At 52.9% G+C, this 27,901-nt stretch overlaps 13 protein-coding genes across 13 annotated transcripts; 7 read left to right on the top strand and 6 right to left on the bottom strand.

Moving 5' to 3' along the window:
- The first annotated feature begins 246 nt into the window (after positions 1 to 246).
- BO85DRAFT_448644 (putative translocon-associated protein, alpha subunit) lies at positions 247 to 1,656 on the top strand. The gene is made up of 3 exons (XM_025659990.1): positions 247 to 451; positions 526 to 959; positions 1,016 to 1,656. Exons 1-3 carry the CDS (start codon positions 380 to 382, stop codon positions 1,299 to 1,301), a joined length of 792 nt encoding a protein of 263 aa, XP_025516551.1. The 5' UTR covers positions 247 to 379; the 3' UTR covers positions 1,302 to 1,656.
- A 4-nt stretch (positions 1,657 to 1,660) lies between these two features.
- Positions 1,661 to 2,605, bottom strand: BO85DRAFT_468266 (DNA 5'-adenosine monophosphate hydrolase; the record flags this gene model as incomplete). The annotated part of the gene is made up of 2 exons (XM_025662249.1): positions 1,661 to 2,421; positions 2,503 to 2,605. 2 exons carry the CDS (start codon positions 2,603 to 2,605, stop codon positions 1,661 to 1,663), a joined length of 864 nt encoding a protein of 287 aa, XP_025516552.1.
- Positions 2,606 to 2,840: 235 nt separating this feature from the next.
- On the top strand, positions 2,841 to 7,315 carry BO85DRAFT_519478 (RNA helicase). Its single transcript, XM_025665055.1, has 3 exons — positions 2,841 to 3,156; positions 3,243 to 6,792; positions 6,876 to 7,315. The coding sequence occupies exons 1-3, from the start codon at positions 2,914 to 2,916 to the stop codon at positions 7,154 to 7,156; spliced, it is 4,074 nt and encodes a 1,357-aa protein (XP_025516553.1). The 5' UTR covers positions 2,841 to 2,913; the 3' UTR covers positions 7,157 to 7,315.
- A 604-nt stretch (positions 7,316 to 7,919) lies between these two features.
- On the bottom strand, positions 7,920 to 10,553 carry BO85DRAFT_278440 (cyclin family protein). Its single transcript, XM_025655163.1, has 4 exons — positions 10,329 to 10,553; positions 9,074 to 10,153; positions 8,473 to 9,012; positions 7,920 to 8,419 (listed from the first exon to the last, which is right to left on the bottom strand). Exons 1-4 carry the CDS (start codon positions 10,338 to 10,340, stop codon positions 8,156 to 8,158), a joined length of 1,896 nt encoding a protein of 631 aa, XP_025516554.1. The 5' UTR covers positions 10,341 to 10,553; the 3' UTR covers positions 7,920 to 8,155.
- A 1,441-nt stretch (positions 10,554 to 11,994) lies between these two features.
- BO85DRAFT_278472 (uncharacterized protein) lies at positions 11,995 to 12,938 on the top strand. The gene is made up of 2 exons (XM_025655164.1): positions 11,995 to 12,476; positions 12,626 to 12,938. The coding sequence occupies exons 1-2, from the start codon at positions 12,161 to 12,163 to the stop codon at positions 12,802 to 12,804; spliced, it is 495 nt and encodes a 164-aa protein (XP_025516555.1). The 5' UTR covers positions 11,995 to 12,160; the 3' UTR covers positions 12,805 to 12,938.
- A 1,436-nt stretch (positions 12,939 to 14,374) lies between these two features.
- On the bottom strand, positions 14,375 to 15,002 carry BO85DRAFT_278528 (uncharacterized protein). Its single transcript, XM_025655167.1, has one exon. It carries the CDS (start codon positions 14,888 to 14,890, stop codon positions 14,435 to 14,437), a length of 456 nt encoding a protein of 151 aa, XP_025516556.1. The 5' UTR covers positions 14,891 to 15,002; the 3' UTR covers positions 14,375 to 14,434.
- On the top strand, positions 15,003 to 17,420 carry BO85DRAFT_278479 (putative C6 finger domain protein). The gene is made up of 2 exons (XM_025655165.1): positions 15,003 to 15,891; positions 15,971 to 17,420. Exons 1-2 carry the CDS (start codon positions 15,115 to 15,117, stop codon positions 17,255 to 17,257), a joined length of 2,064 nt encoding a protein of 687 aa, XP_025516557.1. The 5' UTR covers positions 15,003 to 15,114; the 3' UTR covers positions 17,258 to 17,420.
- Positions 17,421 to 18,214: 794 nt separating this feature from the next.
- BO85DRAFT_278572 (putative DNA-directed RNA polymerase III RPC4) lies at positions 18,215 to 20,455 on the top strand. Its single transcript, XM_025655168.1, has one exon. The coding sequence runs from the start codon at positions 18,518 to 18,520 to the stop codon at positions 20,354 to 20,356; it is 1,839 nt and encodes a 612-aa protein (XP_025516558.1). The 5' UTR covers positions 18,215 to 18,517; the 3' UTR covers positions 20,357 to 20,455.
- Positions 20,456 to 21,034, bottom strand: BO85DRAFT_278573 (uncharacterized protein). Its single transcript, XM_025655169.1, has one exon. It carries the CDS (start codon positions 20,876 to 20,878, stop codon positions 20,555 to 20,557), a length of 324 nt encoding a protein of 107 aa, XP_025516559.1. The 5' UTR covers positions 20,879 to 21,034; the 3' UTR covers positions 20,456 to 20,554.
- A 1,028-nt stretch (positions 21,035 to 22,062) lies between these two features.
- BO85DRAFT_437786 (uncharacterized protein) lies at positions 22,063 to 22,458 on the top strand (the record flags this gene model as incomplete). Its single annotated transcript, XM_025658640.1, has 1 exon — positions 22,063 to 22,458. One exon carries the CDS (start codon positions 22,063 to 22,065, stop codon positions 22,456 to 22,458), a length of 396 nt encoding a protein of 131 aa, XP_025516560.1.
- A 560-nt stretch (positions 22,459 to 23,018) lies between these two features.
- BO85DRAFT_477275 (uncharacterized protein) lies at positions 23,019 to 24,087 on the top strand (the record flags this gene model as incomplete). Its single annotated transcript, XM_025662830.1, has 3 exons — positions 23,019 to 23,206; positions 23,296 to 23,488; positions 23,576 to 24,087. The coding sequence occupies exons 2-3, from the start codon at positions 23,320 to 23,322 to the stop codon at positions 24,085 to 24,087; spliced, it is 681 nt and encodes a 226-aa protein (XP_025516561.1). The 5' UTR covers positions 23,019 to 23,206; positions 23,296 to 23,319.
- Positions 24,088 to 25,274, bottom strand: BO85DRAFT_448653 (uracil phosphoribosyltransferase). Its single transcript, XM_025659991.1, has 3 exons — positions 24,895 to 25,274; positions 24,723 to 24,822; positions 24,088 to 24,634 (listed from the first exon to the last, which is right to left on the bottom strand). The coding sequence occupies exons 1-3, from the start codon at positions 25,069 to 25,071 to the stop codon at positions 24,228 to 24,230; spliced, it is 684 nt and encodes a 227-aa protein (XP_025516562.1). The 5' UTR covers positions 25,072 to 25,274; the 3' UTR covers positions 24,088 to 24,227.
- A 1,102-nt stretch (positions 25,275 to 26,376) lies between these two features.
- BO85DRAFT_278619 (fungal specific transcription factor domain-containing protein) lies at positions 26,377 to 27,567 on the bottom strand. Its single transcript, XM_025655170.1, has one exon. It carries the CDS (start codon positions 27,516 to 27,518, stop codon positions 26,520 to 26,522), a length of 999 nt encoding a protein of 332 aa, XP_025516563.1. The 5' UTR covers positions 27,519 to 27,567; the 3' UTR covers positions 26,377 to 26,519.
- Between the last annotated feature and the right edge of the window lie 334 nt (positions 27,568 to 27,901).

A 27,901-nucleotide genomic window follows, 5' to 3' on the forward strand; every position in this document is an offset into this window, starting at 1 on the left:
AATTTACTGTACAGTCACGAAGAAAGTGCGAGATCTACAGAGACAAGTGAACTGGACTGGCACAAGCCTAGAGCAAGTCACCATCAAAACAGCCGCATGAGGCGCCAACCAGTCACGAGCCGCCGGCCGGGGAGAGCTGGGGCTGAGTCAGCCCGCCGCATGGGGAACCATCCCAGCCAACCTGAGGCAGTATTGAGGCTACGTGGAGAAATTGCCCGGTTCCCCTTCCTCTCTTTCTTGCTGCTTCTCCTCTCCCTCTCTTCTTCCTCCATCCATCTCTGGTCCGGTCGCCTCTTCGATCTTTCTCTTCCCCACCCTTTCCCCCCTCTCCTCACCCTCACCCTTTCTCTTCTCGTCCCCAACTCTCGGTCCATTCACAATGGGTCGCTTTGGTTTCTTGTCCCTGGCTCTCCTTTCTGTCCAGGCCTTGATTGGCGGCAGTCTCGCGGCGGTATGTTCCCACTCGCGTGACTCTTATCGTTTTACAGTCAATTGAGTTGCTGACGCGATGTCGCATTTTATCAGGATGCTGCTGAGAAGGATGATCTCCCTGAAACCCAATTGCTTTCTGTCACGGCCCACGCCTCCTTCCCTGCCTCCGAGGAGATCTTCGGTGTCAAGCTTGTCAATGGCTACCCGACTGAGGCGCTGATCACTTTCGCCAATGAGGATGAAGTTCCTGTGACTGTGAACTTCATTGGAGGTTCCTTGTCGGCGGTTGAAGGAGAAAGCAGCCAAATTGTTCGCAACCTGACTGCGCACCGTTACAGCGTTGAGATCCCGGCCGGTCAGCAGGAGAGCGTCAGCTACAGCTTCGCCACCGAAATGCACCCCCAGGACTTGCTGCTCACTCTCGCTTCCGTTATCTCTGATACCAATGGCAACCTCTTCACTCTGTACGCCTACAACGGCACTGTCAGCGTCGTTGAGCCCGAGACCAGCATCTTTGACCCTCAGATGTAAGGCACATTCTCGCAGCTCGTCGATGGGATCAAGCTAACCCGATTATCATTAGCCTTTTCCTCTACTTCTTCCTCCTGGCTTGCTTTTCTGGCGTCGTCTATTTCTTCTACACCGTCTGGATCGCTCCCTACTTCCCCCAGAAGCGCCGTGCTGCAAAGGGTCCCGAGTACAAGAAGTCCGCTGGTGCCTCCAAGAAGGAGGCCCCCGTTGAGGCTCCCAGCAGCCCTGCTGTCTCGTCTGCCACTACCTACAACGCCGAGTGGATCCCCGCTCACCACATCAACCGTCCTGAGGCCAGGAAGGTCAAGGGTGGCGCCAAGTCTAAGAACCGTGCCTAAATGGCCCTTGCAGTGCTGAGTCTTTGGTGATTTGTGAGGAGATATTGGGAAGGGCTTGGAGTCGGAGGGAACCTTGGTTGGTTCTCTCAGCGACTCCGGAGTAAGGCTAGCGGACTTGGGAAAGGGTCACTGAAAATGCGGCCCCACCGAGAGTTATTGCTGCCTTGGATTTGCGTGTACATTTACTTCAAATTGATATTTATAATCGAAGCTCACGCAATCAGCCAGGGGGACCGCATCGTCGGACCCCCGCATCACTCCATCAGGTGCCAATTGAAGCTCAACTAAACATGGCAGAACGTGCCTCTAGCTCCCAGTCGCTTATACCATCCTGCATGCATGCGGGCAGTCCCTGCGCCTCACAGCTTCCTCCATGCCTCAAATTCCTCCTTCAAATGTAGCTTCAACTCGGCGAATTTATTTCCGAATTGCCTCCCACAGCGCCAGCAGACAAAATCCCTCCGCAAGTAGCCTTCTTCATCCGGGTGTCTCCGCACATCATCTGGCGCGAGCGGAAAATCATCAATATTGACGAAAAACGGTGTAGAAAAGCTATTGTAATGTTTCCTATGCTTTAGACGATCGCTAAACCGATCCACGGAGATAACATGCACATGCAAGTGATTCATGGAGGGATGCGCATGAATCCCACACATTATCTCTTGCTCCCAGTTTCTCCCGGGCGGCAGCTCCTCCAGCGGTGGTTCTACGTTAAGCGCCTCTTGCCTTTCCTTATCCTGCGCCGAGTATTTCCCGTGTATTCGTCTGAGCTCTCCAGCCGCGAGTTTGCGGAGTTTCTGCGTTTCTTTCCTCACTTTTGCCAGGAACTCGGCGTCCTCGAAGGCTTCGAAAGGATGGAGGCGCGTTTTTTGGGGATCTCGTGGGAGAAGTAGGAGGTGGAGGGTTGCCTTAGGGAACATGTCGTGGATAACGACGAAGTCGTCGTCGTAGTATACTACTACGTTGGAGGGGAACGATTCTGGTTTCGCAATGTAGACGCCTAGGCCGTCTCGGGGGCCACCGATGGCTCGCCTTTTAGAGGTAGGAGGAATGTGCTTGGAGGAGGTGCTGGAATCGTCATGTTTGGGATGTTTAGGTTTCGGGGCGAGTAGTTCTGTAACTGAGATAGGAATGATCAGTTAGTGGTTCCTGCGTCTGCTATGCAAGGGGAGATGAGTTGATGTTTGTGTTCGGAGCGTACAGGCGTCTCTTTTGGCTGGCTTGGGTGGCAGCTGCTGCGCTTCTGCGGGCGCGACATCCTGTTCTGTGGGACTGTCGAGCTCCAGAGTAGGAGATTCGGCCATTGTAGTTGAGTTACTAGCTGATGAACACAACGAGTGAGTGGTACAGAGCTGTTGTAGGTGAGATTCAGAGCTCTTTCTTAAGATGCGGAGAGGCCGAAGCAATGCAATGCGATCAGCGGCGACTCCCCGCAGCCCTACCCAAAGATCAAAGCGGCCTAGTGCGGGACAAGCCAACCGCGGAATCGTCTCAGAAACTCCCGTTGCTTCTTTTCAATACTAAGAGTGCTCTAGGTACCTTTTTGGATTCTCCTCAACGGCCTGAGTTACTCCACGGGCGTCTGCTCTAGACTATCTGTCATTTTGGAAACATGCCCCCCAAGAAAAAGAACGACGCCCGTGGAGGAGCCCCCAAACCGGGGACCAAAGCAGCCAAAGCTGCCGCCGAACGATCGGCGGAGACAGCGAAGAAAGCGCAGGCTTCTACAGAGGAGCCCAAGAAACCCTCAGTGAAGGAGGTTATTGGAGGCGCATCATGGACCGGAAAGCTGCCGGTCAATATGCTTGCGGAGCACTGCCAGAAGCAGAAGTGGGAGAAGCCTGAGTATACAATGGTATGGCCGATGATGGCCCATCTTCCTCTATCCAAGAATGTAAGGATTAACGGGCTCGTCATGCTGACAATTCTATCACATCGCAGATTAAGGTCTCGGAGGGCTTTGTATCCTCCGTTATTCTGAAGCGCATCGATCCGAAGACTCGAGAAACTGTCGTACTCCCTCCTATGAAACCCCCTCCGTCCCACAAGCATCTCGCTGCGCAACCAACGGCGCTAGAGGCGCGTCATTTCGCTGCTGCTTATGCCCTATTTCGAGTCTGTAACATGAAGAATATCCATATGATGCTTCCACCCACCTATAAGAAGCTTTGGAAAGAGGATTTTACGGAGATAAAAGCGGCAGATTCCAAGGGAGGGAAAGGATGGATGTACGAGGCAGATCCGTTCCTCGCCAAACAGGAGCGAGAAAGTGCAGCTGCAGACCTGGAGAAGAAGCGGAAAGAGCGCGAAAAGACCCAGGCGAAGGAGGCAGAGAAGACCGTCGACTTGGGACTAGGCTCAAGTGGTGATAACAGGGGCAAAAAGATCTGGTCGCAAGCACCAAAGGTCGACCTTGGGGGTAAAGTGCGCCGTGAAATCGAGGGTATACTGCGGCAGCATGCAATTTGGAATCCTTATAATGTGGAGATACCCGAACGCGAACGCAAATCCATTGTCGAAGAGCTTACTCAATTGGGCTTCCGGCGCAGCCACGTTGAGGAGGCGACAAGCACGTGCAAGGACCGGGAGGAGGTCTTGGAATGGCTTCTTATATACGTCCCGGAAGATGATCTGCCGCGTTGGTGTCTGCCTGAAGGGTACTCCGCCGGTGTGAGTCTTGCCAGCGATGATCTTGCAAGGGAGGCCAAAATCAAACGGCTCGCCTCCATCGGCTACCCGGCTGACCTGTGCTCGCGCACATTGGACAGCAAAAAGGGTGATGAACTTGCGGCAGCAGAGTTCCTCCAAAGCACACTGGTGCACGGGTCGAGTTCTGCTGCCGACTCTTCGCCCATTGCGGAAGAGGATCTATGGGCAGAAGAGCAAGAAACCCTGGAGGCTATCTTCGGCGACCGATACAAGCGAGTTTCGCCTAAAGTCTGTGAAATTAGGAGTGAGGGATCAGACTTACCAGAATCTTTGACCTTCCGTTTCCAAAGGCCTTCTACGCACTATCCCTCATCTGTCCCGGTTATCTCTATTCTGGCCAAGGGCATTCCAGCTTACATACGCCTGAGTGCTATACGCCAGGTGGTACAGTACTCTGAGGAGAACTTCTTCGGTGAGCCCATGATATTCAATATCCTGGACTGGCTGGAGGTCCATCTGCCGGAAGTTATGGAGAATCCAGGGCGTCTGAGGGATATCTCGACAGTTTCTGCTTCTCCAACTGCCACCGGATCTGTATCTCAACTCCCTGTTCGCCAATCGCGCAAGAAGGGCAGAGACGTGAACTGGCAGGCGGGCTCGCCGCAAAGCGTCGCGCTGAGAGAAGCCTGGGAAGCGAAGCAGGCAACCAAGGCCCAGCAAGAGATGACTAGGAAACGACAAGCTCTTCCAGCCTGGAACACACAGGACGCTATCATCCAGGCCGTGAACAAGTACCAGGTTACTATCATCTCTGGTGAGACCGGTAGTGGAAAGAGTACCCAGTCCGTCCAATTCCTGCTTGATGATCTGATCAAGCGAGACCTTGGCGCTGCCGCCAACATTATCTGTACCCAACCTCGCAGAATTTCTGCCTTGGGTCTCGCAGATCGCGTATCCGATGAGCGATGTGCGTCGGTTGGTGACGAGGTCGGATACATCATCCGAGGCGAGTCGAAGGCCAAGGCAGGCACAACGAAGATCACATTTGTCACCACTGGTGTTCTGCTCCGTCGCATGCAATCTGGCAGCGGCCCCGACGGTAATGTTGCAAGCTCTCTCGCGGATGTCACCCACGTCGTGGTGGATGAGGTACACGAACGGAGTCTCGACACTGATTTCCTTCTGGCTCTGCTGAGAGACGTCCTTCGCTATCGGAAAGACATCAAGGTTATCCTCATGAGTGCCACTCTCGATGCCGACATCTTCATGAACTACTTCGGCGGTAGCAAGTCCGTTGGATTTGTCAACATCCCAGGACGGACCTTCCCCGTCCAAGATAACTACTTGGACGATATCATCCGCGACACAGGGTTCTACCCTGAGTTCTCTGAACGCGACTACGAGGAAGAAGACGCAGTCTCATCCGCCCAAGCTGACGAGTCCCTTGGCAAGGTCCTCCGCAGTCTCGGAATGGGAATCAACTACGAGTTGATTGCCTCCACAGTTCGATACATAGACGCCCAGCTAGGCGACCAGCCAGGAGGCATCCTAATTTTCCTCCCCGGAACAATGGAGATCGAACGGTGCCTGAACGCTGTGAAGAGGATCCCCAACGCCCACCCACTCCCCCTCCACGCATCTCTCCTCCCAGCCGAACAACGGCGTGTCTTCCTCAGCCCTCCCAAGGGCAAGCGCAAGGTCATCGCAGCAACCAACGTCGCCGAAACATCCATCACAATCGAGGATATCGTAGCCGTCATCGACACCGGCCGAGTCAAAGAAACGAGCTACGACCCCCGCGACAACATCGTTCGACTGCAAGAAGTATGGGCCTCCCAGGCAGCCTGCAAGCAACGACGTGGTCGAGCCGGTCGTGTCCGCGCCGGTACATGCTACAAGCTCTACACCCGCAAAGCAGAGGCAAACATGGCACAGCGTCCCGACCCCGAGATCCGTCGAGTACCCCTCGAGCAGCTCTGCCTATCCGTCAAAGCCATGAAGGGCATCAACGACGTCGCCACCTTCCTAGCCAACACCATCACCCCACCCGAAAGCACCGCCGTCGAAGGAGCCCTCGACTTCCTCCACCGCGTCGGCGCTCTCGACCACGACAAACTAACCGCCCTGGGTCGCTACCTCTCCATGATCCCAGCGGACCTCCGCTGCGCAAAGCTGATGGTCTACGGCTCCATCTTCAGCTGCATCGACGCCTGCGTCACCATCTCCGCCATCCTAACCGTCAAAAGCCCGTTCGTCTCCCCACGCGAGAAACGCGAAGAAGCCAACGCCGCAAAGGCCTCCTTCTCCAAAGGCGCCGACGGTGACCTCCTCACTGACCTCCTCGCCTACCAACAATGGTCCGACCGCGTCAACGCCCAAGGCTACTGGCAAACCCAATCCTGGTGCTCCGCCAACTTCCTCTCCCACCAAACCCTCCGCGACATCTCCTCCAACAAATCCCAACTCCTCACCTCCCTCAAAGACGCCGGCCTCCTCCCCGTCGACTACTCCTCCTCAGACTCATCCTCATCCTCATCCTCCTCCCACTGGAACCGCAACGCAACCAACAAACCCCTCCTCCGCGCCCTAATCGCCGGCGCCTTCCAACCTCAAATCGCACAAATCTCCTTCCCCGACAAGAAATTCGCCAGCTCCGTCACAGGAACCGTGGAAATCGACCCGGACGCACGAACAATCAAATACTTCAACCAAGAGAACGGCCGCGTCTTCATCCATCCTTCCTCCGTCTGCTTCTCGGCCCAATCGTACCCTAGCTCATCTGCATATCTCAGCTACTTTACCAAAATGGCCACGAGTAAAGTGTTCATTCGTGATTTGACGCGTAAGTTGTTGCCCCCAAATCATTCCTCTACTATACTATACCATACCTATGAAGGCAAATATACTAATATGATATATATATAGCATTCAACGCCTACTCCCTCCTCCTCTTCTGCGGATCAATTGACCTCGACACCGCAGGTCGCGGCTTAATCGTCGATGGATGGTTACGGCTGCGCGGATGGGCTCGGATCGGTGTTTTGGTGTCCAGGTTGCGGATGATGCTGGATGAGATTATTGCCATGAGGATTGATCAGCCTAATGGTGGTGGTAGTGGTGCAGAGGGTGGTGATCAGGCGAAGACGGCGGATAAGGTGGTTGAGGTTGTGAAGAGGTTGATTGAGTTTAATGGGTTAGATCAGTGAGGGGGTTTCGGGTATATATTTTTGTGTGAGATGTTTTGGTTACTGGTGAGAATATCTTGGGGTAGAGGTATGGATATATAGTAAGGTGTTAGATGCTAGATAGATGATGAGGATGATAAAAAAGTAGATGTGGGTGAATCTCATGATGAATTTGATGTTACTGATTGGCCTAGTTTCCTACATACTACGATGTATATGGTCTTCTAGAGGTGGAGCTAAAGAGATAGATCCAATGGCATTAACTGGTGGGTCATAAACCTGGATAATAATCCACAGAACGATGCATGCGGTAATAGACGAACGGTAAACGTCATTTCCAACGAAACAAAGGAAATCAGAGGGCAATGGATTATAGCGATGCTCGGGGGAGCTCGCCGTTCGTCGTGAAGATTCCGTGGATAGCAGCAATCTGCCGGGAGCGTGAATAGGTCGTGATAGTCGAGAAAGGTAGAAGAACACAAGGGCATAACGACATAGGAGAGAAATGAAGAAAATGTAAAGGAGGGATTGTAAGAAAAGACAGCCATCGACCCATTAACTCCCGAACCCGGACTGCTTGCATGAATCAATTGTCGTGCAAATCATTAATAAAGAAGAAAAAAAGAAATGAGGTAAAAGCAAAAGAACTCCGTCTCCCTGACATCCGATTTCCGATCACGGCAACGGTTTTTCTTGCGTGGTCTACATCTTGCATGGATGGCCATAGGCGTCACATGTCTTGGTATCATAAAAAAGGTAAAGGAGGGTGTGAGGACCTTGATCCTGGGGTATTGGCGACGTGAGCTTCTGCGCACACTCACGCCTCTTATTTTCAGATATTAGCAGCTTTCAACAGGCACGGGTTGCAGGTCAGTGTAGCCAGCAAACCCTGAACCCCTGCGCCGTGTCAGACATTTTCATGCTCTATATGCAGAAGTAAACGACGATGGGTTGAGTTTTCTGTAAGTGGTAGCGGTTAGAAGAGGTCGAGGAATTCAGCATGAGTGACTAGATTAGAAGCTATGCGCGCTTCCAGTAGGGCGCTGGTTCAGTTGATGCGTTGCGATCGGAATAAGAGCTATCTCTGGCCTGCTCTGGGACGATGAATCCCTTTCTCATCTCGTTCTCAACGAACAGAGAAGCGCGCTTGTAGCGTTTGTCAGAGAATTTCTCGTAGATAGAGCCGTGGTGCTTGCGAGGGTTCTCGCAGCATTCCACCATGAGAGAAATGAGTGGGAGAAGCTGCGTGTAAGTGTATCCGGCATAGTGGGCGTGGGCGGGAGTCTGGGAACATGTTAGGACGACTTCTTTCGAACTTCAGCAGGTCAAGGACATACCCAGGTTCCCTTCCGCAGCATGAGCCTAGCCAGGCAGTGAGCGCCAGCGGCAACGAAGCTCGCGGGGCTTCCAACAAAACGCTCATCCATGACGGTGATCTCCAAGAAGTACTTGGCAAGAGTGCGCGTCTCCAAGTCGTAGTCGTCGGCCTTGCTGATCCTCCGCAGGAAACTCATCGGGCCAGGCCATCCCAGCTCGAACTGCAACATGCTCAACATGAAACGCTCAGCTTTGAGAATCTCGTCCATGGAATATCCTCCATCTACCATGTAGACAATTTCCTGCACGGACGGGCAGTTGATCTCCTCATACTTGGCGGCGATGAAGATGGCAGTGGCACCCACAAGCTGAAGTTTGCCCAGGGACACGATCTTGCAAGAAAGAAAGCGGTCGATGTAGTTGACACACAGGAAGAGGGTCTCGGGAAGCAAAGAGAACCGATAGTGGACCTGCACGACCCAGTCCATAAGCACAGACCGCATAGACCATTGGATCTCGGCTTGGTTATCCATATAGTGAGCATTGGGTAGCATCTTGATCTGTAGGCCATGTCAGTATCTAAACTACATAGGATCAGGTTTCTCCAGACTTAGTACGTACCTCTTGTTCTCTCATGTATTCAAAGATCTCCTCGCTGTACTCAGCAACCATGCTTGTATCGTACCATTCATCTTCAATGTCTTCCTCAGTCCGTGTGGCTTCCACGACCTGCTCCGCGAGAGCTAGTTCGCGCCGGACTTGCTGGGTGAATTTGGGGAAAAGCACTGTGGTGGCACCCCCGGTGGTATTTTCGCCGCGAGAGCGGTAGGAGCGAGCAGTGATATACCCATCTTCCTCCTCATGCTCGTCCTCTTCATCCCAATCTTCCGGCTCCGACTGTGCTGGTGCATGCGAGGTCGAGGCAGAGTCACGATGAGCCTTCGCGACACGGTTAGGTTCAGGAACCTCCGGCGCAGCGGGAAGCTCGCGGGGCTTGGGATCCTCGCTATGATCCTGGACCTTGCAATGATCATCATCAACCTCCAGCAAAGCCTTCTCTGCCTCGTCCACCTCAGAGTCCACAATGGAAGGCTCTTCGGCGTCTTCCAGGACTGGCTTCGGTTCTTCGTGTGTAGCTTCCTCCTTCGTAGTGGTCCGCTTCGCAGCTGCGGGCGCCTGTGCAAGGGATGCCTTCTTGTCCCCTTCCTCGAGTTCGGTGTTGGTTTCCTTGGATGTAATTTCGCATTTGTTGTTCGACGGTTCCGACGCGTCTTTGAATACTGTAGCCCGCTTGTTCAAGATCTTTCTAGCATTTGCAGTTTGCTGCTGCAAGGCGATTTGCTTGGAAGGTTCAATGGGTTTGGCGTTGGGAACATTGTTCAAGAGGCCTTTCATACCAGCCATTGACATGGGCCGCTGAGCTGGCTGCGCCAGGCTGGCCTTCTTCTCGACGATCAACGCCGCCTTCTCTGCCCCTTTGGTCTGCTTCTTGCCCGCCAGGGAGATATCATCGCGACCGGCAATTGGTTTGGCCGTGTTGCTGACATCGCCAAAAGCAGCCCGCTTGGCCGCACCTTTGTTAGCGCCGTTCTGGAACATGGTGGACAAGGCAGGCGTGGATTTGTTTTTCTGGGTAAGGGTCTTGTTGGCTGCGAGAGGGAAGGGGGCATTCTCGTCACCACGGACGCGAATTCTCTGGGGCTAATGCCATAAATCTCGTCAGCTCAGTGTTATTAACCAATTCGCGACCTTGGTGAAGGGATAATCGGAGGCTAAGCCCTCAGTGCGCGTGCAGCACCGTGAACATGCATGCCATGTTTATAAGCCGATTGGACGGCTGCCAGGCAGGAAGGACATGCAATGGAAGATAACGTACCTTTGCATCCATCTTGGATGAAGAGAGGTAATACTCTGAAGCCTCGAGAACCGTGTTTGGGGGAGCTTGGGGAAGGGTGGGTGGTTGTTTACTTCTCTGCGCCCTGCGCAGGAGTTGGTCGTCGCAGCTAAAGTTATACTAAAAATGCGACCCCAAACAAACACAAGACCGCGCCAAGGGCTCGAGCGATAGCGCCAGTTCGACCAGGTTTGAGTGTTAAGGTTGGCTGCCACGAGAGGGAGGAGGTTGGTTGAAAGACAACGACTAACACCAATACATTGACAAAGACAGGGCGACCAGCAACGAAGAAAGGGCAGGACAAACAAAAGCTGAGTTTGAACTGAATCTCAAGGGCAACCACCAGCATTGCCCGAAACGGTCACTTCCTTACTTGGTTACCGTCAACAACACCCGCGCTAGTCCGCTTCGGGGGTTGCTATGGCATGCTTAGGTCAGCCGCTGTTTGCGCTGTTTGCTTGCTCTCCAGAGCGGGTGACATCATCTAACGCGTCTTCCCACCAGCATATCAATTCCTTTACTGCCCATCTTTCTCTTCCAAACCCTGCTATATCTGGCGATAAAAGGCACTTTACATCGCAGGCTATTTTGCGATTCTAAAACGACAGCATTTCCTGCTAATACTTACGGTTGTGGTGGACAATTATGGTAGATATTCCCCCAGGTCCTGGACGCGCCGGGTCACACGAAGCCGGCCTTCACCCAACGCGAATTCACGTGACCCTGAACGGACGGGAGAGCTGCCATCTTTGCTCCGGGATTTGACGCTTGAAGCGGAGGTTGGAGCAACCGGAATGTTGAATTCAGCTTGCGACCAACCCAATTATCCAGGACCTCTGATCGCACTATTAACCAGGCTCATCGGTGTCGCATGGCAGCGCACCTGATTGTCTTTGAGCGAAACGTCTCGACCAGGATGGCGTGGATGGGCCATTCGGGTCGAGATTCCAGCTGGATTCTGGTAATGCCAATGATGACGGGCCATGATAATCGCAAACCCGTCAATGACTTGAGGAATCCATGTTTCCTGTAGGCTTACAGTTTGTATCTTTGGCCTGGCTTCTTTTGCGGGTTTTCTAACTGGCACTTACTTTGGACTGATCTTTGGGTCCCGTTTACACCCGCGCAAAATGCCAACCTCGCCAGGAAGCCACAAGTTTCCCCCCCCCAATTGTGGGACGCGGATCCGGCGGTACCTATCATGAGGCGGCGGGATTCATGAGTGCGGGTTTGTCGATGGTCGTGTGCGAAAAAGTCCCGACCTCCACCGGATTTGCCATCAGTGAAATAGCCAGTATTGGTGATATGTGTTATGCGATGGTCGCAAATTCACACTGATTGATGCTGTGATCCATTGTGCATTGTAGAGGAAGAGAGAGAAGATGGAAAGGATGAACATTGGGATTGCTGGCGACCAGCCGCCATTTGAGGTGTCGCGGACAACCGAACGGTGAAAGCGGACTATTGAAGATACGCAAAGTTTCGGTGTGTGTTTGGCCTGGCGGCTGACCAACAACAATAGCAAAGCCAGTTAGTTAACTAACATGAATGGGCAAAATTATGATGACTATTGAAGCACCGGCCGGACTGGTTATTGACTCTGGAGCAGGCCCCGCTTTGAGTGCCTCAATAAGGAACACTCACAAACTCTACAATTGGAATGATCGCACGAGATCGGATTGTGTTCAATTTGAACTGAAGAATATAACTTTTGACAAACAGAAGGGAAAGAAGCGACTGAGCCTATATCTTGCCGTAGATATATATATATATACGATCCCATCATTGTCATTCTCATTTGCCTTCCTTGCGGAATGCAGTCCTTCCAGTTGATTTCCCCCCACCCGGCTAACGGCATTGTTGCGCCAGTTGGTTGTTCTTCAGTCATTCTCATTCGATCGCTTGGGGCCAGGATGAGATTGTGTAGAAACCCCAGTACAGCGTGCAAGACATGGTTAAACAGCGGATTGGCAGTCAAAGGGAACCAACCCTCCGAAGGTTTAGTTCACAGGCCGCTGCGAAGTTGCACTGGACCTTGCAGACATGGGAATGGCCGGCCTGGCAGATGCGATTTAGGGACCCGCGGGACAGGAAGCCAAATGACTGTCCATAGGATTGGAGCTGCTAATTCAGATGATGATGATGAGTTTCTTCGCTGTCAGTCTGGTCGCAAAAGAATACAGAGTCTTGTGCCTGCCCGAAAGTTGGTGAAGGAAAGACGGGGATCCTTACGTAGCCCACCGTTTTCCGAGGAGGGGTAAAAGGACGAGTCTGGACAGGCGCAGATCATGAAACGAGGCAACAATTGGGCGTTGTTGCTCGTCGGCTTGTTGGCTCTGTGTCGTTGCAGCATCCTGGCCCAATTAATCTCATTCAGTTCTCGTCTCCATCCCCCGGTAGCGATGGTTGGGTGTGGTGGATTGCCCTCCCCTCATTCCATTGCATGCTGTTCCGTTAAGTAGTATTTCCTTTGCTTTTTTTTGTCTTTGGTGGTGATGATGATGGTCTGGTTGTTTCTCCGGGATTCTGCGCTGGCGGTGTCTGGTACTCCTACTAGGGAGTACTGATTACTACTAAGTAGTCTACATACTGGTAATGGATGATGATGAGCCTGAGGCCATGGAGAACATTTGCGCCGTAGGAGATTTCCTTTCCTTTGCCCCAACATGGAGATCCGGAGCATCGATCGCCCTTTCAACCGGTTATCCAAACCATCATGCATGTCTTACGCCCCGCGAGTAATGGAATGGCAGCATTGAGCATGGTAAGAACCTTGCGCGACCAGCGTTGAGGGAATTGGTCGCTGCGAGAGGGGAGGGGGGACAAGTTCAGTTCTTTCCGGAGACAGTTGGTCGGTCGTCTTTAATTGCGTCTTATGCCCATCCACGTAGGGGAAAAAGGGAACCAACCTTATTCCCCAGGATAACATTCTTCGGATCTTTTCGCTGCTTGTTTGGTCTGTAGTGATCATTTCGCCTTTTTGGAAAACATTCGCTACGACTTGATCCTTGAACCATTCTGATACGAAAATGTCCATCTTCCCAGGAGTCAAACCCGAAATGGGGACGGACATGGAAGAAAAGCGTCCCATTACTCGCTCTCCGCAGCCGGGATGTGATCGGGGGTGTCATTCGACGTGGCCGCGCTGAGGAAGTGCCAGCCAACCTTGACCCTACGCCACTCCGCTTCATCTGGTCAACCATCTCTTCCGTTGGGTGCACAAAGAATTCAAATGGTAACAACAATAATAATGATAATAATTATGATCGTAATCCACAAGTATCTCTTTCCGTGTGTATGTTCCTGTAATGTCCGTAGATTGGCAGTTCCAAAAGTACTCCTGCACCTGTTCTCTGTGGTCGCAGATCGACAATGTCGCCGTCGTTTGCGCCAACACCCGGCCGATACTCCAGAGATCCAAAAGCACTTTGCACTCACCTTTCACCCCAACACTGGCGTTGTATTGGAACAAAAGTTATAGCAATATAAAAGTGTAGTTTTAGCGATTCATCTGACAGGTACTTTGTACGTTATTTTTTGCCAGAAGTCCTTCCAGGCAGAGTCGCCGATCTCGTAGATCCAGATAGAAGCCGGTCCGTTCGGACGCAATGCGATTTAGGATTTTGCGATGAAAGAAAGCCACGCGCAAATAGAAAAAAGGGTGGGATAGAGAATATAGAGAATCAATTCGCATCTGGAAGGAAGTCGGGGGAGTCTGTGGGGGGAAAAGGGTGCATTCGAGAGGATGGACTGTCACCGACCCAGGCCACCTCTGCTCGCTTTGGGTGAAACCACATCCATCCATCCATCCAGCGCCCACTCCCTCTTCTGCTCTCTCTCTCTCTCTCTCTCTCTTCCTCCTCAACCTTCTCTTCGACCCAACCCGACTTCTTCTCGCCCACTCACTCCACCATTTCCCTTCGATTTTTTGGTGCATATCTATCAGGTAGGTTCCAGTCTATCGTTTAGCATGACTTTGATCTTCTTTTGCACCCGCTCTCCCCCTTTCCTGGCCTTTTGGTTCTCCTGACTCGCTTCGGCTCTGCGTGATGCCACCGCTGACATACCCAAGCGCTTGGTAGAACGACTCACCTCCCACGGCCCACCCCTCTTCCTACTCCCTCAACCACCATCGCTATCCTTCCTTTCTCATCTCGTCGGATCCGATACTCGGGTGCGACTCTACACAAATAGGTTTGATTTCCCATCGGTACGTCTTTGATGCCATCCATCGTCTTCCGAGTGTTTCGGGTCGTCTCTCCTCCTCCCCAATCTGCAATCCCATCAGGATTCGACAGGGGAGGTCTCGGCGTCATCGAATAGACCTGGATTCCTTTCTCTACACATCGTCCTTTCTCATTGACATCTTTTGCATCACATCGTGCTAACCTTGGTGGTGGTGGTTGTCCAGCTTTTCGACCGTCTTTTTCTTTGCCTTTCCCGTCGCTCTCGGCTCTTGCGACTGAGGTGCCGTCGTCCTCCCACCGACCACCCTCTTGAGTCGCCATCCAACACATCCATAAAAACTGTCGCGGGTAGTCCATCTTTCAACTGAACCCCTCTGGTTTCTCTGTTGTGGTAGGTTTGGATGGAATTTGCCCATACCCTCCTATTCCTCCCCGTCTCTGCCTGCTTCCCTCTCCCACCACCCCCCACCCTCTGTCTCTTCTCGCCCGGACCGCTCTTCCCACCCGAATTCGAACACCCGATTGATTCATACATCAATGTAGTAGCAGTGTGGTAGTACCTCTCTTCAGACTCTCCCACCATGCAGGCTGTCCACTACGAACAGCATGCTGCCCCTGGGGAGTCGCCTGCCTACACCGACCATCGTGCGCCGCCTCAGGAACCCTCCCCTCGGAGCTCGGTTCCTAAGAACGTCGCCTTTGAGCTACTTCTCGATGAGAACTCCAAGGTCCGGGCCCGCATACCGATGCGGGTACAGATCTATCCTCATGACACAACGGATTCCATTGTGACTACGGTTAAGAATTTTTACGGCATCTACGACGGTGCTGCGAGCGGTGTCAGCTTCGAAGATGAGCAAGGTATCACCCTCATTGCCAGGTATGAGAATCTACGGAACAACATGACTGTTTATGTGCGGGTTATCCCCGTCCAGGCGTACACAGAGGGCTACGGCGATCGCTTTTATGGGCATCTCCCAGCCGATGCCCGCAAGCGTCCCAGCTTAGGGGAGCCCTTCCAGATGCCGCCGGCCATGCCGCCGGCGCAGGTCTTGGAACACGGCCAACCACCTTCTCGGCCGGCGTCGCGGCTGGCTCGGAAACGCAGTATATCCCCGTCTGGTCGCAGCCGTCGTAGCGCATCCCAGAACAAGCAGTCGTCTCGGGTAGGCAACAAGAGCAGAGGCTCGAGCACTCATGGCAGCTTCCACGAGGAGGGTACCCCTGGTTATAGCGATAGTGAGGGAGGCTACTCTGGGACGAAGAAGTCCCGAACCGAGCAGTTTGGCAGCTCAGATATCAGCATGGAAAACATCCTCCAAGATGGCCGCCGGAAGCGGCCCAAGTTTGAAAGTTCGGTTCGTGGCAGTCATCTTTTCGTGCCCCGTCTTTATGTGAACCAGACTTGCTAACGTTTTCTCTTTGTCTCCTCTCCAGGAATTGCCTTTGTTCGTTCCTCCCCAGGTCCCGCTTACAACCTCCACGTCGTCGATCTCGCCCCAACGCCGGTCAATCGGTCAGGAAGGGGCCATCTCACCTTTCGCACGCCCCACCCAGCGCCCATACAACCAACAACCATTGCCGTCTCCACAGAGCTATGGATACAATGAGCAAATCTATAACGTCAATCCGGTGCGCAATCCTGTGTACGCTACCCCTGTGGTTCCTGAGCATGGCCACCGGCTGCGCGACCGAGCCACGACCCAGTCCTCTGGTGGGCAGTATAGCAACCAGGCTGGTCGGGGCGGCGGCCCGGGCATCCTCCCCACCCCGGATCCTACCATTGCCAGCTGTATCTCTGACGAGGATGTTGCTATGCAATTGATTCGTCTGGGAGACGCATCTAATTTCTCGCATGGCCGGACTTCTGCCTCCACGCTTGATGATGCCTTCAGCGGTGCCGCCGATGCTGCATCGTCGACGGGCGCAACCAGCGATGGTGATGACTACAGCGATGATGACGATGATCTGCCCGCTCGGTCCAAGCAGCGGCTCGACTCCAGCCCCATGCTCCCACCCGGTGCCACCAAGCACACACACAAGCATCTGGACGATATCCTTCCCAGCTTTGACAGCTCTGATGGAAGTTACGATGGCTACGATGAGGATTACCAACATGAAGAGTTGAACGACACCTTGGTGAGGCATGATATGGAGGAGGATACGCTCTACCGGGACGCTCCCAAGTCCAAGAAGGCGAAGACTCGGCCCACCCATGCTGCCACCTCCACCAAAGCGCGCGGGCCCAAGCCAGCACCCGTGCGTCCGAATAAGAGCAGCAAGCCAGCGGCTAATGGGGCCGCCCGTAAAGTCAAGGCGACGTCTACCACGGCGACTCAGAAAACGGCGGTATCACCGCAGATGATGAGCCCTGTGCCGGTCCGCAAAACCTCGACTTCGTCCGTCAACTTCCAGCACCAGCTCGCCGCCGACGAGGAGGACTTGTCGACCAAGCCGCGTTGCCAACGATGCCGGAAGAGCAAGAAGGGCTGCGATCGACAACGCCCTTGCGGCCGATGCAAGGATGCTGGCATCGGCATTGAAGGATGCATCAGCGAAGACGAAGGTAACGGTCGCAAAGGCCGCTATGGTCGCCACATGGGGGTCCCTGTCAAGAAAGCATTCGATGCCACTCCGAATGGAGTCGAGACGCAATCCATCGTGGCCGCTATTCCGGTGACCACGGCGGCTAGCGTGGATAAGAACAAGAAGCGCAAGCGTTAGCTGGATTCCAATCCCAGCAATGAGGATGGCTGTGTCTGGCCCATGACCGCTCGGACCTCTCGCTCCTCTAACTCACTTTTTCCTTTTCGCCCACACCGGTCGTACCGAACCATTGATGAGCTGCGCCTGGATGGCTGCATTTCTCCTGACATATTACACCTTTTAACATAGACGAATCGACATTCTTCCGTGCATTGTATCCTTCCCCTCCTTAACGAGTTTTTTCCACGCGGACCGTTGGCTTGATCATCTTGAAACTCTCCGAATCTCCCCCATCATATCACTGAATACTTCTTCCTCTCCCCCGAGCCGGCCTGCCTCTTGGGATGTCCTTCCTTCATCGCCGGCGGATTCGTGCACGACGTCTCTCTTTGTATCTTGCATCGAAGTCACGAGTGCCGCGCTCCCTTCATTCTCTCTCTACCTCTCTACCTCTCTCTCCTCGGATCGCCAACCTAGTTCGCATTACCGTCTGCATTCTGCCTGGCCTGTTATTTCTCATGGATAGTCTAGCGATTGAGCTGAGCGGGTTGATTGAGCTTCCTGAGTTGTGTCTTTTGGCGTTAGTTGCTGCAATGTTTTCGCGGCCACGGTCCGGGGTCGCCTCCACTCATTTAGGCCCCCATTGAAAGAGCGGATGTATCTGGATTACTTGGTTGTGTTTTGAATGGCTTTGCTGGTGCCCGTCTGATTTCAACTGGAGATGAGTTACAACTTGCAAAGAGGTCTACTGTGATCAATAGGAAATATATATTGAATTTTATGAGCCACAGCAGATTCGTAAGCGAGCTGGTAGTATAAGGCTAGCCAATAGACAGAATAGAAAGTCGTTAGCCTAATCCAGCTACATCTGAATAGACCCATTGTTCCAATATCAACTCAATGCGATCCATCACATCCAGTGAATGGCTGCCATTAATTGACAGAATTATTGAAGCAACATCTGAGGTGATGTCCGGATCGGGTTAGCGCCGGCTGACTGGCGTTGCCCCGCATTAGCGGCCTGAGGCGCTAATTTCCTTTTTTTCTCCAACGCCGAGCGGGCGCGGATCCTGCCAAAAAGTTCCGTATCTTCATCTTCACTCGATTTCATTACCAATCCTCTCCCTTGCCTTTCATTTCTACTTTTCCTCTTCCCTACCTCCGGACGAGCCACCCTCTATATACCCTTCCAGCTCGTCCGTACTTTAACACTACTTCAACGCTACTCAATCCCACCCTTTCCACCACACCGATCATCCACATCCACATCCACCCATCATGCCTCCGAAAGGTGCTCCCCGACGAGGAGCACCAGCCGGCGCAGCCAGCCGCGCCAATGCATCTACAACCGCCTCAGCGAGTCCCGCGCCCAGCGCCACCACCGCCGGCGACTCTCAGACTCCTACGCCCGGCCCATCAGCCTCCGGGCGAGCCCCCGTCCAGCGCCTCCAATCGCTCAAGAAACGCACACCCTCCGGCAGCATCGGACCGGCCGCAAAACCCCCCAGCGCGCCCGCTGCGCCCGGCGAACCCGCCAAACCTACACTGAAATACAAGCCGCGCGCCGTCGGCCGTCGCAGCAAAGAGGAGCGAGAAGCTATTGAGAAGCTCGAAGCCGAGCGGCATCGCGAGCGCCTGAAGGAGGCGGCGGCGATCCAGCGCGGCCGGGACCAGGGCGGTCCTGGTGGTCGCGGTGGGTTTGGGCGCGGGCGTGGCGGACCTCTGGGGTCCGCGGGCGGGCCATTGGGATCGGGGATGTCTGGGCGTCGGGGTAGAGGCGGACGGTTTGGAAATGATTCGAGACATTCGTCTATGTCGAGACGCAGTCGGTCGGTTATTGATTTGGGTAATACGGCGGCGGGGACTCGCGATTACTCGTCAGATGAGAGTGATGGGGAGGTGCGCATTAGTATCGACCAGATCAATTTGGATAGTGATGAAGAGGATCAGGAGCAGATGATGGTTGATAGTAAAAAGGGGAAGGCAGCGGTCAAGTATGCTGATGCGGAAAAGGGGTTGCGGCCTATTCGGGTTGAGAGACATGAGCATGAGGAGCGCACGGTCAGTGTCAATATGGAGTCGAGCTCCAGCAAGTCGGCGGAGCTGAGGGAGAAGGCGAAGGCGCAGACGAAGGAGGATGATGGCGCGCTCTTTGTGCAGCAGACTGATGATGATGCTGCGGCTACTACGGAGGGAGAGCCCAAGGTCAAGTCTGAGCCTACAGATGATGATGATCAGGTCATGACAGATGTTCCGCATGCGGAGGAGCCAGCTACGACGGATGATGGACTGCTGCCGGTGCAGAAGGTCAAGGTGCGCAGGAAAATTACACCCCCATCGAACGAAGCTACGCCTCAGCCCGAATCGGAGATCCCTGCTGCCGTGAAGGACCCGAAGAGTTTACTACGCACGAAGGAGGACATCGAAGAGTACGAGCGACACGAGCAGGACCTAGAGATTGTCAAGGACCTCTTCCAGAAGGAGCCTGAACCTGAGAAATCGGAGACCACCACCCCGGCAGAGGGAGAGGCCCCTGCTGTGGTTGCCAACGACCAGGATAAGGAGAAGGAGAGTACAACGGAGGACAAGGACAAGGAGCAGGAGGAGGAGGATGTCAACAAGGACAAGTTGGCGGGGCAGCTGTTCCTGATGCAATTCCCACCGATGACGCCGAACCTGGTGGTACCGGGCAACAGCGAGAATCCAGTGGATGAAGCTACAGAGACGACGGCGGGGCAGAGCGCACCGGAGGCCAGTGGGTCAGAGCAGACAGGCGTCAAGCGCGAAGATGGCGTCGAGATCCTCGAGGGTGGGCATGATGCCACGGCAACAGGGACGTCGTCCAAGATTGTCACTGCAGCCGACTGGGGCCTCAGCGCCGGGCGCGTCGGCAAGCTGAATGTCCATGCGTCGGGTCGGGTGACGATGGACTGGGGAGGAATCAGCTTCGAGCTGGATCGCGCAACGGCCGTGGACTTTCTCCAAGAAGCGTTGATCGTGTCGACCCCGCCTAATGCAGCGGACGAGGAATTCCCGGATGATGAGAAGAAGGTGTGGGCGATGGGACAGCTGAGTGGAAAGTTTACGGTGACACCAGACTGGGGGAAGATGTTGTAACAGGATGATGTTGTATGTAACAGTGAGAAGGCTGGTGGATGTTGACGCTATCCCACTGTTGATGGGGCTGTTGTTGTTGTGATAGCCTTGTTTATTTGGGAGGCAGGGAAGGGGTTTACGTCATGCGGGATGGCCGGGGGACAACCGATCGGATGTTTTGTTCATAGAGATGAAGATAAAGATAGAACTGTCAAAAGTTCAGATGCCAATGAGGAGAAACCCTGGGGATGATGTATTATCCACATGGATGGCTGTGAGAGGTGACGACGTAAGAAAAGCATGCCAGCCATGCCACGCCACAGCCATTGTGTGGTGTTGATGTTGATTGCCTTGTGGAAGTGATTGTCGCGGAGAAACAGCGTGATGTGCGGGACTATAATTAGCACACGGACCACCCGAGGGCAGCAGCAGCAGCAGAGTGAGGCAGACACTGTATGTAATAAAGTGTGAGATGCCGAGTATGTGATGATCGATAGACTTTAATGAAGTATGATAGATGGGAAGTGTTAGCTGATGCGACATCCCGTGTTGATGAGAGGGATTTGCACATCATCATTAATCCAGCTTAAGCTCGTCATTTTCAGGGCCGGTGAGCAACAAGCAAATTAATGTCTCACTTGGAATCGAGATAGCCTGATACACTGGGAAATAATACTGTTTATTACTAACCTCCATACTAGTATCTATCTGCCCTATACAGTGCACTACACTAACTTATCATCCCGTCCCCCAATTCACTCAATAGCGGGAAATGAACCTCGCCCTCGCGTGGAGTTTCTCCTTCTTCTTATTGGTTCATCCGGGCCAGACCCTCCCCCAATCGGGCAAAAGCTGATGCCGATGGTTACAGGGATTGTCCCTGGTTCCACCGCTGCCCTTCTTGACAAGCTTCTGTAAGTGGCACGAGACAACCTTTCAACTGACGCTAGTCCCAGCCCGTGCTGACACGGCAGGATACAGCCAATTAGATGTTCAAAATAGCGGGCCACTGCAGGCTGGGCAAACCCCACTAGGTATCTATTGGGGGCCACTTGGGCAAGTGGGGCTTTGTCCTAGAAGAGGAGAGGTCGGCGCAAAAAACGCTAAAGACGAATTAAATTTCCACTAATTTGGCAAAGGCCAGGGTCAGGGCCCCCCCGTTCCAGCTTGGCCTGTCAGCGTCTGGGCCGTTTCGCCTGTTTCTCCCCCCTTCTTCTTTTCTTCTTCTGCTTTCCCGTCCGTCCCTTTTTTTATTTCCTCTCCTGTTGCAACCTACTCTCTCGCTCTTGCTTGTACTTTATTTATATTGTATTGTGCCCATCGTTGTTGGAGACGGTCGTTGCTGTGGTTGTTGTTGCAAATTTATTTAACATACACATACACTGTCGTTGCCGTTGCCTGCTTCCCCTGTATTGTTCGTTACAGGTTTCAGGAGATACACCAGCCAGTCGTTTCTTTTGCGCTCTCGACTCTTCGCATCTGTCGCGCTCCCCGTTTCAGATCTCGACTCAGCTTACAACCTTGACTTCGGTTACTGTGGGACTTGGATTCTTCCGTTGCTATTGTTGGTATCGTTGGAAGTGGTGGATTATAATTCCCGGCACAAGTTTTCTTCGCTTTGATCCAGCACGTTCTGGAATCCCGCAGCCTTGCTTGCTTGCATTGTTTCCCTCCGCACCGACCTTTTTTCTCGTCGCATTCTCGCACATCCACTCCACACATTCACAATGAAGACCTCCACGATCCTCCTCTGTCTCGCTCCGACGATAGCCCTCGCCGTCGAGGCCGATCCCCAAATACCTCCCGCTGTGTCTCCCACGCCGTCCCTCCCCAATGCCAACCCGCCCGCCCCGTTGCCTGAGATCCCGATGCCGTCGAATGCAGAGCAACATGCGGAGTTACGGAAGATTCGCACGCTGCTAGAGATTCAAGATACTACAGATGCGACACGGGTGCAGGATCAACTGCCCGAACCAGCGAGCGGGAGAATCGGCCTGGCCGCGTCGACAGGGGAAACCAAAGCGTTGCGCGCACGCAGTGAAGGCACACTCGGACAAACACCATGGATTGGCATGGCCATTGGATTGACCTGTACGGCATTGGCAGCAGTGATGCTGGGGTGATACCCTTCAACGATTATCGTCGACTTTTCGACTCGACGGTTTCTGCTGCACCAACTTGCATTCGGAGTTATATTATAATTTCTTTTCACGACAGTCTTTGGCGACTAGACTTGGTTTCGGTCGCTCTCTGCTACGAGCGTTGCTTGCATTGCATTGCAGCAGCCACCATCACTTTTGGCTGTGCTGCAGTTTATTTTTTCGCTTCTTCACTTCACTTTTTGTGAGGTCTGCATTACTTTTTCGACCTTTGCATTCATACCATACCCCATGTATAGACCGGGTGCTTTTACCTTTCACCTTTACCTACTTCTACTGACGCTTCTTGTACGTGTACATGATACCTTGATTTGTGCCCTCGAGGCTATTGTTTGATGATGTATTTACTATTACACTACCTTACTACTACTTACTACTTACTACTTAACTGATCATGAATCTAAATTCTATTCATTCACTTCACTGTTGATTCTGATTCGGCCTTTGTTGGCCGATCCGGGTAGCACGAGTGCGACGACCAATGATGATACCGCGCAGACAGACAAAGAATACGATGAACTGCAGATTACTGTCATCTCCATTCTTTATCTCATATGTCAGTGAATGGTCCCTCCTCTGCAGAAAAGTGGGTTCCCTTGATCGAAGATCTCACCACACTCACATACATCCTCATCGCGTCTACTTACACATCTACTTCCACAACACCATCACCATCACTATCTCCATCTCCAATCAACAGATCAGAACAACAGTACGTCTTCCACCTCACATCACATATACTACACATACACCCTACCCTCCTCTCTATACTCCCACAACAACTAACTCCTACTACCTCAGAACCATCCCACCAACATCATCAAAATGTCCAACACCACAACCACAACCACAGCCACCACCAATACCAATAACAACCCGCACAACATCCCCCCCTACACCCCCATGACCTCCCTCTCCCACGAACTCGGCATCCTCTTCGGTTTTCTGGCCGCCTGTTTCATCGTAATGGGCGTGTATGTTTTCTTCTGGAGAGGTATGTATACCCCAAACACACTCATATAATACATCCCCAAAACTCATCTAACAACATACCCTTCGGGGGATATGATGGAAACTATAGCCGCCGAATTCCGCGAAGAACGCGCACAAACCCTTCGACGACAAATGCTTCTCACGCGGGGGATTCATCACGGACGGGGTGGAATCGGGGAGAAGTTCATCACTCATCATCATGGACATGTGCATGATGGGAGGTGTTTGGATGGGAGTGCAGGTGCTGCTGCTGCTGCTGCTGGCTTACATCAGAGGAATAATAATAATTATATCACGCCGGAGAATTCTGCGTCTGCTGGGAGTGGGGGGACTTTGTATAAGCAAGAGAATGAGAATGAGATTGGGGTGGCGTTGACGACGGGGATGGATGTGGGTGTGGGTATTGTTGCGTCGCCGAGTTTGGGGCCGATGACTCCGACTTCGGTTTCTGCTTCTGGTGCTGGGAGGGAGATTCCGGTGGGTGGGTTGAGTAGGATGAATGTGAATCAGGGTGCTGCTGCTGCTGCTGGTGTTGGTAGGGATGAGGTGGAGTATGGGGTTGAGATGGATGTATTGGGGTTTTTGCAACGGGGACGGTAATCAATCAATCAAGTGGTGATCATGTCTATTTACCCACATCTACCTATTCTGCTGCTATCTATCTATCCATATCTTTCACTACATGCCATACCATATAGTAAGTAGACTAGTATACTATACTGCATACTGCATACTGCAACCTACTTCCCCATCGCAACAAACAACCGATCCCCAATATCTCCCAACCCCGGCACAATCATCCCCCGCTCATCACACCTGGCATCCACGGCTCCAGTCCACACCTCGACGCCCTCGGGCCAAGTGCCCGCCGCGCGAAGCACACCCGCCTCCGAACCCAACACACTCAACATGACGACTCTCTGCACACCCCATTCGCGAAGTAACTGAATCGCTGCTTCAGCGGTAGCACCCGTTGCAATGACCGGATCAAGGAGAATGGCCGTGGCCGCGGCGGCGGTGTTAGTGCTGGAGCTGTCGGGCTGGAAGGGCAGGTTGTTGTAGTATTCGACGGGTTGGAGGGTGAGACGTTCGCGGAAGAGACCGAGGTGGTAGATAGGGATGGAGGTGGGGAGGAGGTTGTTCATCGCTGTTTATTTCCATTATTAGTTTTGTTAAATTATTAGGTATTGGGTGACCGAATTGGTCGGTGAGAGAGTATGGGGGCAGGTGAATACCCTCTATCATGCCCAATCCGGACCGGAGAATAGGCACCAAGGCAATGTCCGAAGGATCAATGTCGTGAGTGACGTATTCGGTGCCTAACGGGGTGGTATCCTGTCCAGATAAATTAGCTATTACATACATACATTGAGGATTGTTGATTGTTTAGGTGACGAGTGAACCTACCATTCCTGCTTTCTTCACCTTCCATCCTGCTGCAAATGCCTCCACGCCCAAGATAGTCGCTATCTCGTGCACCAGACTGCGGGTCTCGCGGGTCGAGGTGGATGCGGACCGGAGCTGTGAGAGCTTGGCTTGGAGGAGGGGATGGGACGAAACGTGGACGTTGGAAGGGAGGGCCATGATTGATTCAGTTGGGGCGATAGTAAAGTGAGTGAGTGATAAGGTGAGGGGAAGAGGAAGGAGAATCAGGAAGCTAACTATGGATGGAGTACTTGTACTTGTAGGATCAGGAACGGGCATCACTGCTTGCTGCAGAAGCAAAGAAGAGGGGTAAGCACCAAGTCACCTGCTCCGGTCCAGTGATCTCCCAAATTCCAGTCTCTGCAACTTCCATGGATTTCATTCCTCTTCATCTTCTTTCAGTTCACTTCATTCCCCCGCGATTGTCGGCCTCCTTTCTTTTCCTGATAAGCACCCGCGAACCAGATCCCCCACCGATCCACCGTGCTGGTTGACCCACTCTTTCACCTCGTCGATAAAGCCAACTCCAGCTACGTCCAGCCATTCAGCCAGTTCAACAACTCTACGACTCTACCATACTGTAACTGCAAAGACCCCGCCAACAAGTTATATTTTCTGCGCAAATTACTATGGTACAGAGAACTACTGATAAGGTCAAGCAAAGCATGTGCAATTAAACAAATCAAATCAAAAAGGCCAAAATCAAAGCAGTTGAAAGCAGATCAAATCAGAGCGGAGAACATCAACGGCGGGGACACATAAACACATCACCATATCAAACGATTTAACGCAATACATTAAGTGGTCACGAACAAAGTAATAGATCAAAAGGTGGAACGAATGACTTGAAGCAGAAGAATGTATATAACGGACAAAGGTATCAAAGATGGCCTAGGGTAAACCCCATGGCAATTGACCAAACACGCTGATGCGCACATGTAGAACGGAGGCACTAATGATTAGGGCGTAGAAGAGCGTATAAGAAGAAGGCAATGAAAACAACAACTCCACCGAGTGCTAGGACGAACACACAGGACCAGCCGGGTGTCGAGATGTTGCCTTGGGAAAACAACCCACAAAAACAAGAAAATGACCACACCGGACTCCCGTGAGCTCTTGCGAAACCATAACGCAATGAAAGACGTCGCAGAAAACAATAAAGCAATTAACTGTGAGCCAGGGAACGCCAGCAAGCAGCATACTGCGGCAGTTCAGATCATGGCATTCCCTGGGGAACCCTGCCGCCACTTGCTCGCCGTTCCCGACCCAATCCGAAATCCACCAGCGACCCAAATCAGATGTAAACCAATGCCCGCGTAAGGAATGAATGTAACGATAATGAAGATGAACTTAGTCGAAGATGTAGATGACCATGGTCAAGCTACCTATCCGTCGAGTGGAGATGTTGCTCGCACTAGTACGCGGTGCCAACGCTGGCAAGCGTCTTCGTCGGCATTGGGTGAATAGGTTGGTCCTTGGCAACGCGCAACGAATCTTCGTAGCCGACCAAGGCCTGGGAATGAAGTTTGAATGACTCGCCCATGAGCTTCGTAATTCTGTTTCAAGTTAGCACACCATATCACAGCATAAGCATAGCAGAAGACAACTTACCCCCAAACTACCACGCCGTCTAGGATGTTACCCCATACACGGGCCACGGTGGAGCTGAGTTTTCCAAAAGCATCGACGGCGTCATCATCAAACAGATTCCGCACCTTATTGTAGATGGCCATCTCAGCCTCCGATGCGGGCTCTTCGTCATGTTCCAGGCGATAGAGCCAGAGGCTGAGGATGACCATCAAATCCAAGCCGCAGAGAGGATGCTCGACGCTCCAATTGGTTGCAGATGTCTTGGCGACCCAGTTGATGCCCTGAACAGCGGCGATCTCAATGCACTCAAAGCACGACTGGATCACCTTGTTCATCTCCTGAGACCGCTTGACCTTCTCGCGAGCGACCGTCATCGCAGCAGCGACCTCGTAAGATGAGTGGTAGCGCAGAGCCTCCTGGATGGACTTGAGGTCAACTTCCAGGCGAGCGCGGGTGTTGCGGTAGACGGCCATCGAGTTGAAAATCAAGGGGTGGCCCTTTTGAGGGGTGCTGAGAGGCACCACGATCGTTTCCGGCTCGCACACTTCAAGCGAACTCTCCCACGTCTCCAGCGCCAAGCGGAGCTTGTATTCGGTCACCACGTCCTGGAGGGCCTCGAAGCTCCTCTTGTGGTTCCAAACTTGCAGGAAGAGCGCATTGATCAGCACGCGAGTGGCGAAAGCACTGTAGCGCGTCTGCTCGCCCTGGAAAAGGCAGTCGTGCGCTTCACGAACAGTAAGCGGCGTGGAGGACGCCAAGCTGCGACGCCATGCCTCATCGTCCGTCACATCCAGATTCCACATGGATTCCGAGGAAGGCAGCTCCAAGTTGTCAAACTCGTCGAAGCTCATCGCTGGGGTGTGGTTGAAAGTCAGCGTGAGCATGCCGAAGAAAATGTAAACGGCGTAGTACGTCCGGCGACACGACTCGTCCTCGATCCACTCCTCGCGGGTCGGCTGAGCACCCTCGCGCGCTTCGGTCCGGAGCTTCAGTTGATAGCGGTTTCCGGCAACCATCTACATTTATCAGCATCATTCAGATAGTACAATAAAGAGAGGGAATGCGCTTACGTTGGCCAGAAGACTCTTGATGGAACAAGTCCATTCGAGGCCCTTGGGATCACCGCTCCAGCTCTCAAAAATCATGTTCAGCAGGGTGCTTTGCATGGCCCAGAGAGGGCACTTGCGCGAGTCAAAGTTGTCCTTATGTTGCAAAAATTGGTTGACCAGCATCTTGGACCCCACGTGGAGCATGAATGCATGCTGTCGCTCAAAAGTGTACAAAGCACCAATAGACAGGACCGCGAGCAGCAATGGCGGTGAAGTAGCGGTGGGCTTGAAAGACTCTTGGTGCAAGAACGGCAGGTGAGGGTGGTACAGATTGAAGTACGTGGAGAGAT

Source organism: Aspergillus piperis (assembly GCF_003184755.1).
Source record: "Aspergillus piperis CBS 112811 unplaced genomic scaffold BO85scaffold_7, whole genome shotgun sequence".
NCBI lineage: Eukaryota > Fungi > Ascomycota > Eurotiomycetes > Eurotiales > Aspergillaceae > Aspergillus > Aspergillus piperis.

Excerpts from the sequence above, each read along its gene's own strand:
- BO85DRAFT_448644 (XM_025659990.1), top strand. The coding sequence starts at position 380 with ATGGGTCGCTTTGGTTTCTTGTCCCTGGCTCTCCTTTCTGTCCAGGCC. Across the intron at positions 452-525 it reads TTGGCGGCAGTCTCGCGGCG|GATGCTGCTGAGAAGGATGA; the intron begins GTATGTTCCCAC and ends GCATTTTATCAG. Across the intron at positions 960-1,015 it reads AGCATCTTTGACCCTCAGAT|CCTTTTCCTCTACTTCTTCC; the intron begins GTAAGGCACATT and ends GATTATCATTAG.
- BO85DRAFT_519478 (XM_025665055.1), top strand. The coding sequence starts at position 2,914 with ATGCCCCCCAAGAAAAAGAACGACGCCCGTGGAGGAGCCCCCAAACCG. Across the intron at positions 3,157-3,242 it reads AGAAGCCTGAGTATACAATG|ATTAAGGTCTCGGAGGGCTT; the intron begins GTATGGCCGATG and ends ATCACATCGCAG. Across the intron at positions 6,793-6,875 it reads GTTCATTCGTGATTTGACGC|CATTCAACGCCTACTCCCTC; the intron begins GTAAGTTGTTGC and ends ATATATATATAG.
- BO85DRAFT_278440 (XM_025655163.1), bottom strand. Across the intron at positions 9,013-9,073 it reads AATACATGAGAGAACAAGAG|ATCAAGATGCTACCCAATGC; the intron begins GTACGTACTAAG and ends CATGGCCTACAG. Across the intron at positions 8,420-8,472 it reads TGCTGCGGAAGGGAACCTGG|ACTCCCGCCCACGCCCACTA; the intron begins GTATGTCCTTGA and ends ACATGTTCCCAG.
- BO85DRAFT_278472 (XM_025655164.1), top strand. The coding sequence starts at position 12,161 with ATGCAGTCCTTCCAGTTGATTTCCCCCCACCCGGCTAACGGCATTGTT. Across the intron at positions 12,477-12,625 it reads TAGGATTGGAGCTGCTAATT|GCGCAGATCATGAAACGAGG; the intron begins CAGATGATGATG and ends GAGTCTGGACAG.
- BO85DRAFT_278528 (XM_025655167.1), bottom strand. The coding sequence starts at position 14,890 with ATGGACTACCCGCGACAGTTTTTATGGATGTGTTGGATGGCGACTCAA.
- BO85DRAFT_278479 (XM_025655165.1), top strand. The coding sequence starts at position 15,115 with ATGCAGGCTGTCCACTACGAACAGCATGCTGCCCCTGGGGAGTCGCCT. Across the intron at positions 15,892-15,970 it reads GGCCCAAGTTTGAAAGTTCG|GAATTGCCTTTGTTCGTTCC; the intron begins GTTCGTGGCAGT and ends TCTCCTCTCCAG.
- BO85DRAFT_278572 (XM_025655168.1), top strand. The coding sequence starts at position 18,518 with ATGCCTCCGAAAGGTGCTCCCCGACGAGGAGCACCAGCCGGCGCAGCC.
- BO85DRAFT_278573 (XM_025655169.1), bottom strand. The coding sequence starts at position 20,878 with ATGTCGCATCAGCTAACACTTCCCATCTATCATACTTCATTAAAGTCT.
- BO85DRAFT_448653 (XM_025659991.1), bottom strand. The coding sequence starts at position 25,071 with ATGGCCCTCCCTTCCAACGTCCACGTTTCGTCCCATCCCCTCCTCCAA. Across the intron at positions 24,823-24,894 it reads AGGTGAAGAAAGCAGGAATG|GATACCACCCCGTTAGGCAC; the intron begins GTAGGTTCACTC and ends TTATCTGGACAG. Across the intron at positions 24,635-24,722 it reads CGGATTGGGCATGATAGAGG|CGATGAACAACCTCCTCCCC; the intron begins GTATTCACCTGC and ends GGAAATAAACAG.
- BO85DRAFT_278619 (XM_025655170.1), bottom strand. The coding sequence starts at position 27,518 with ATGGTTGCCGGAAACCGCTATCAACTGAAGCTCCGGACCGAAGCGCGC.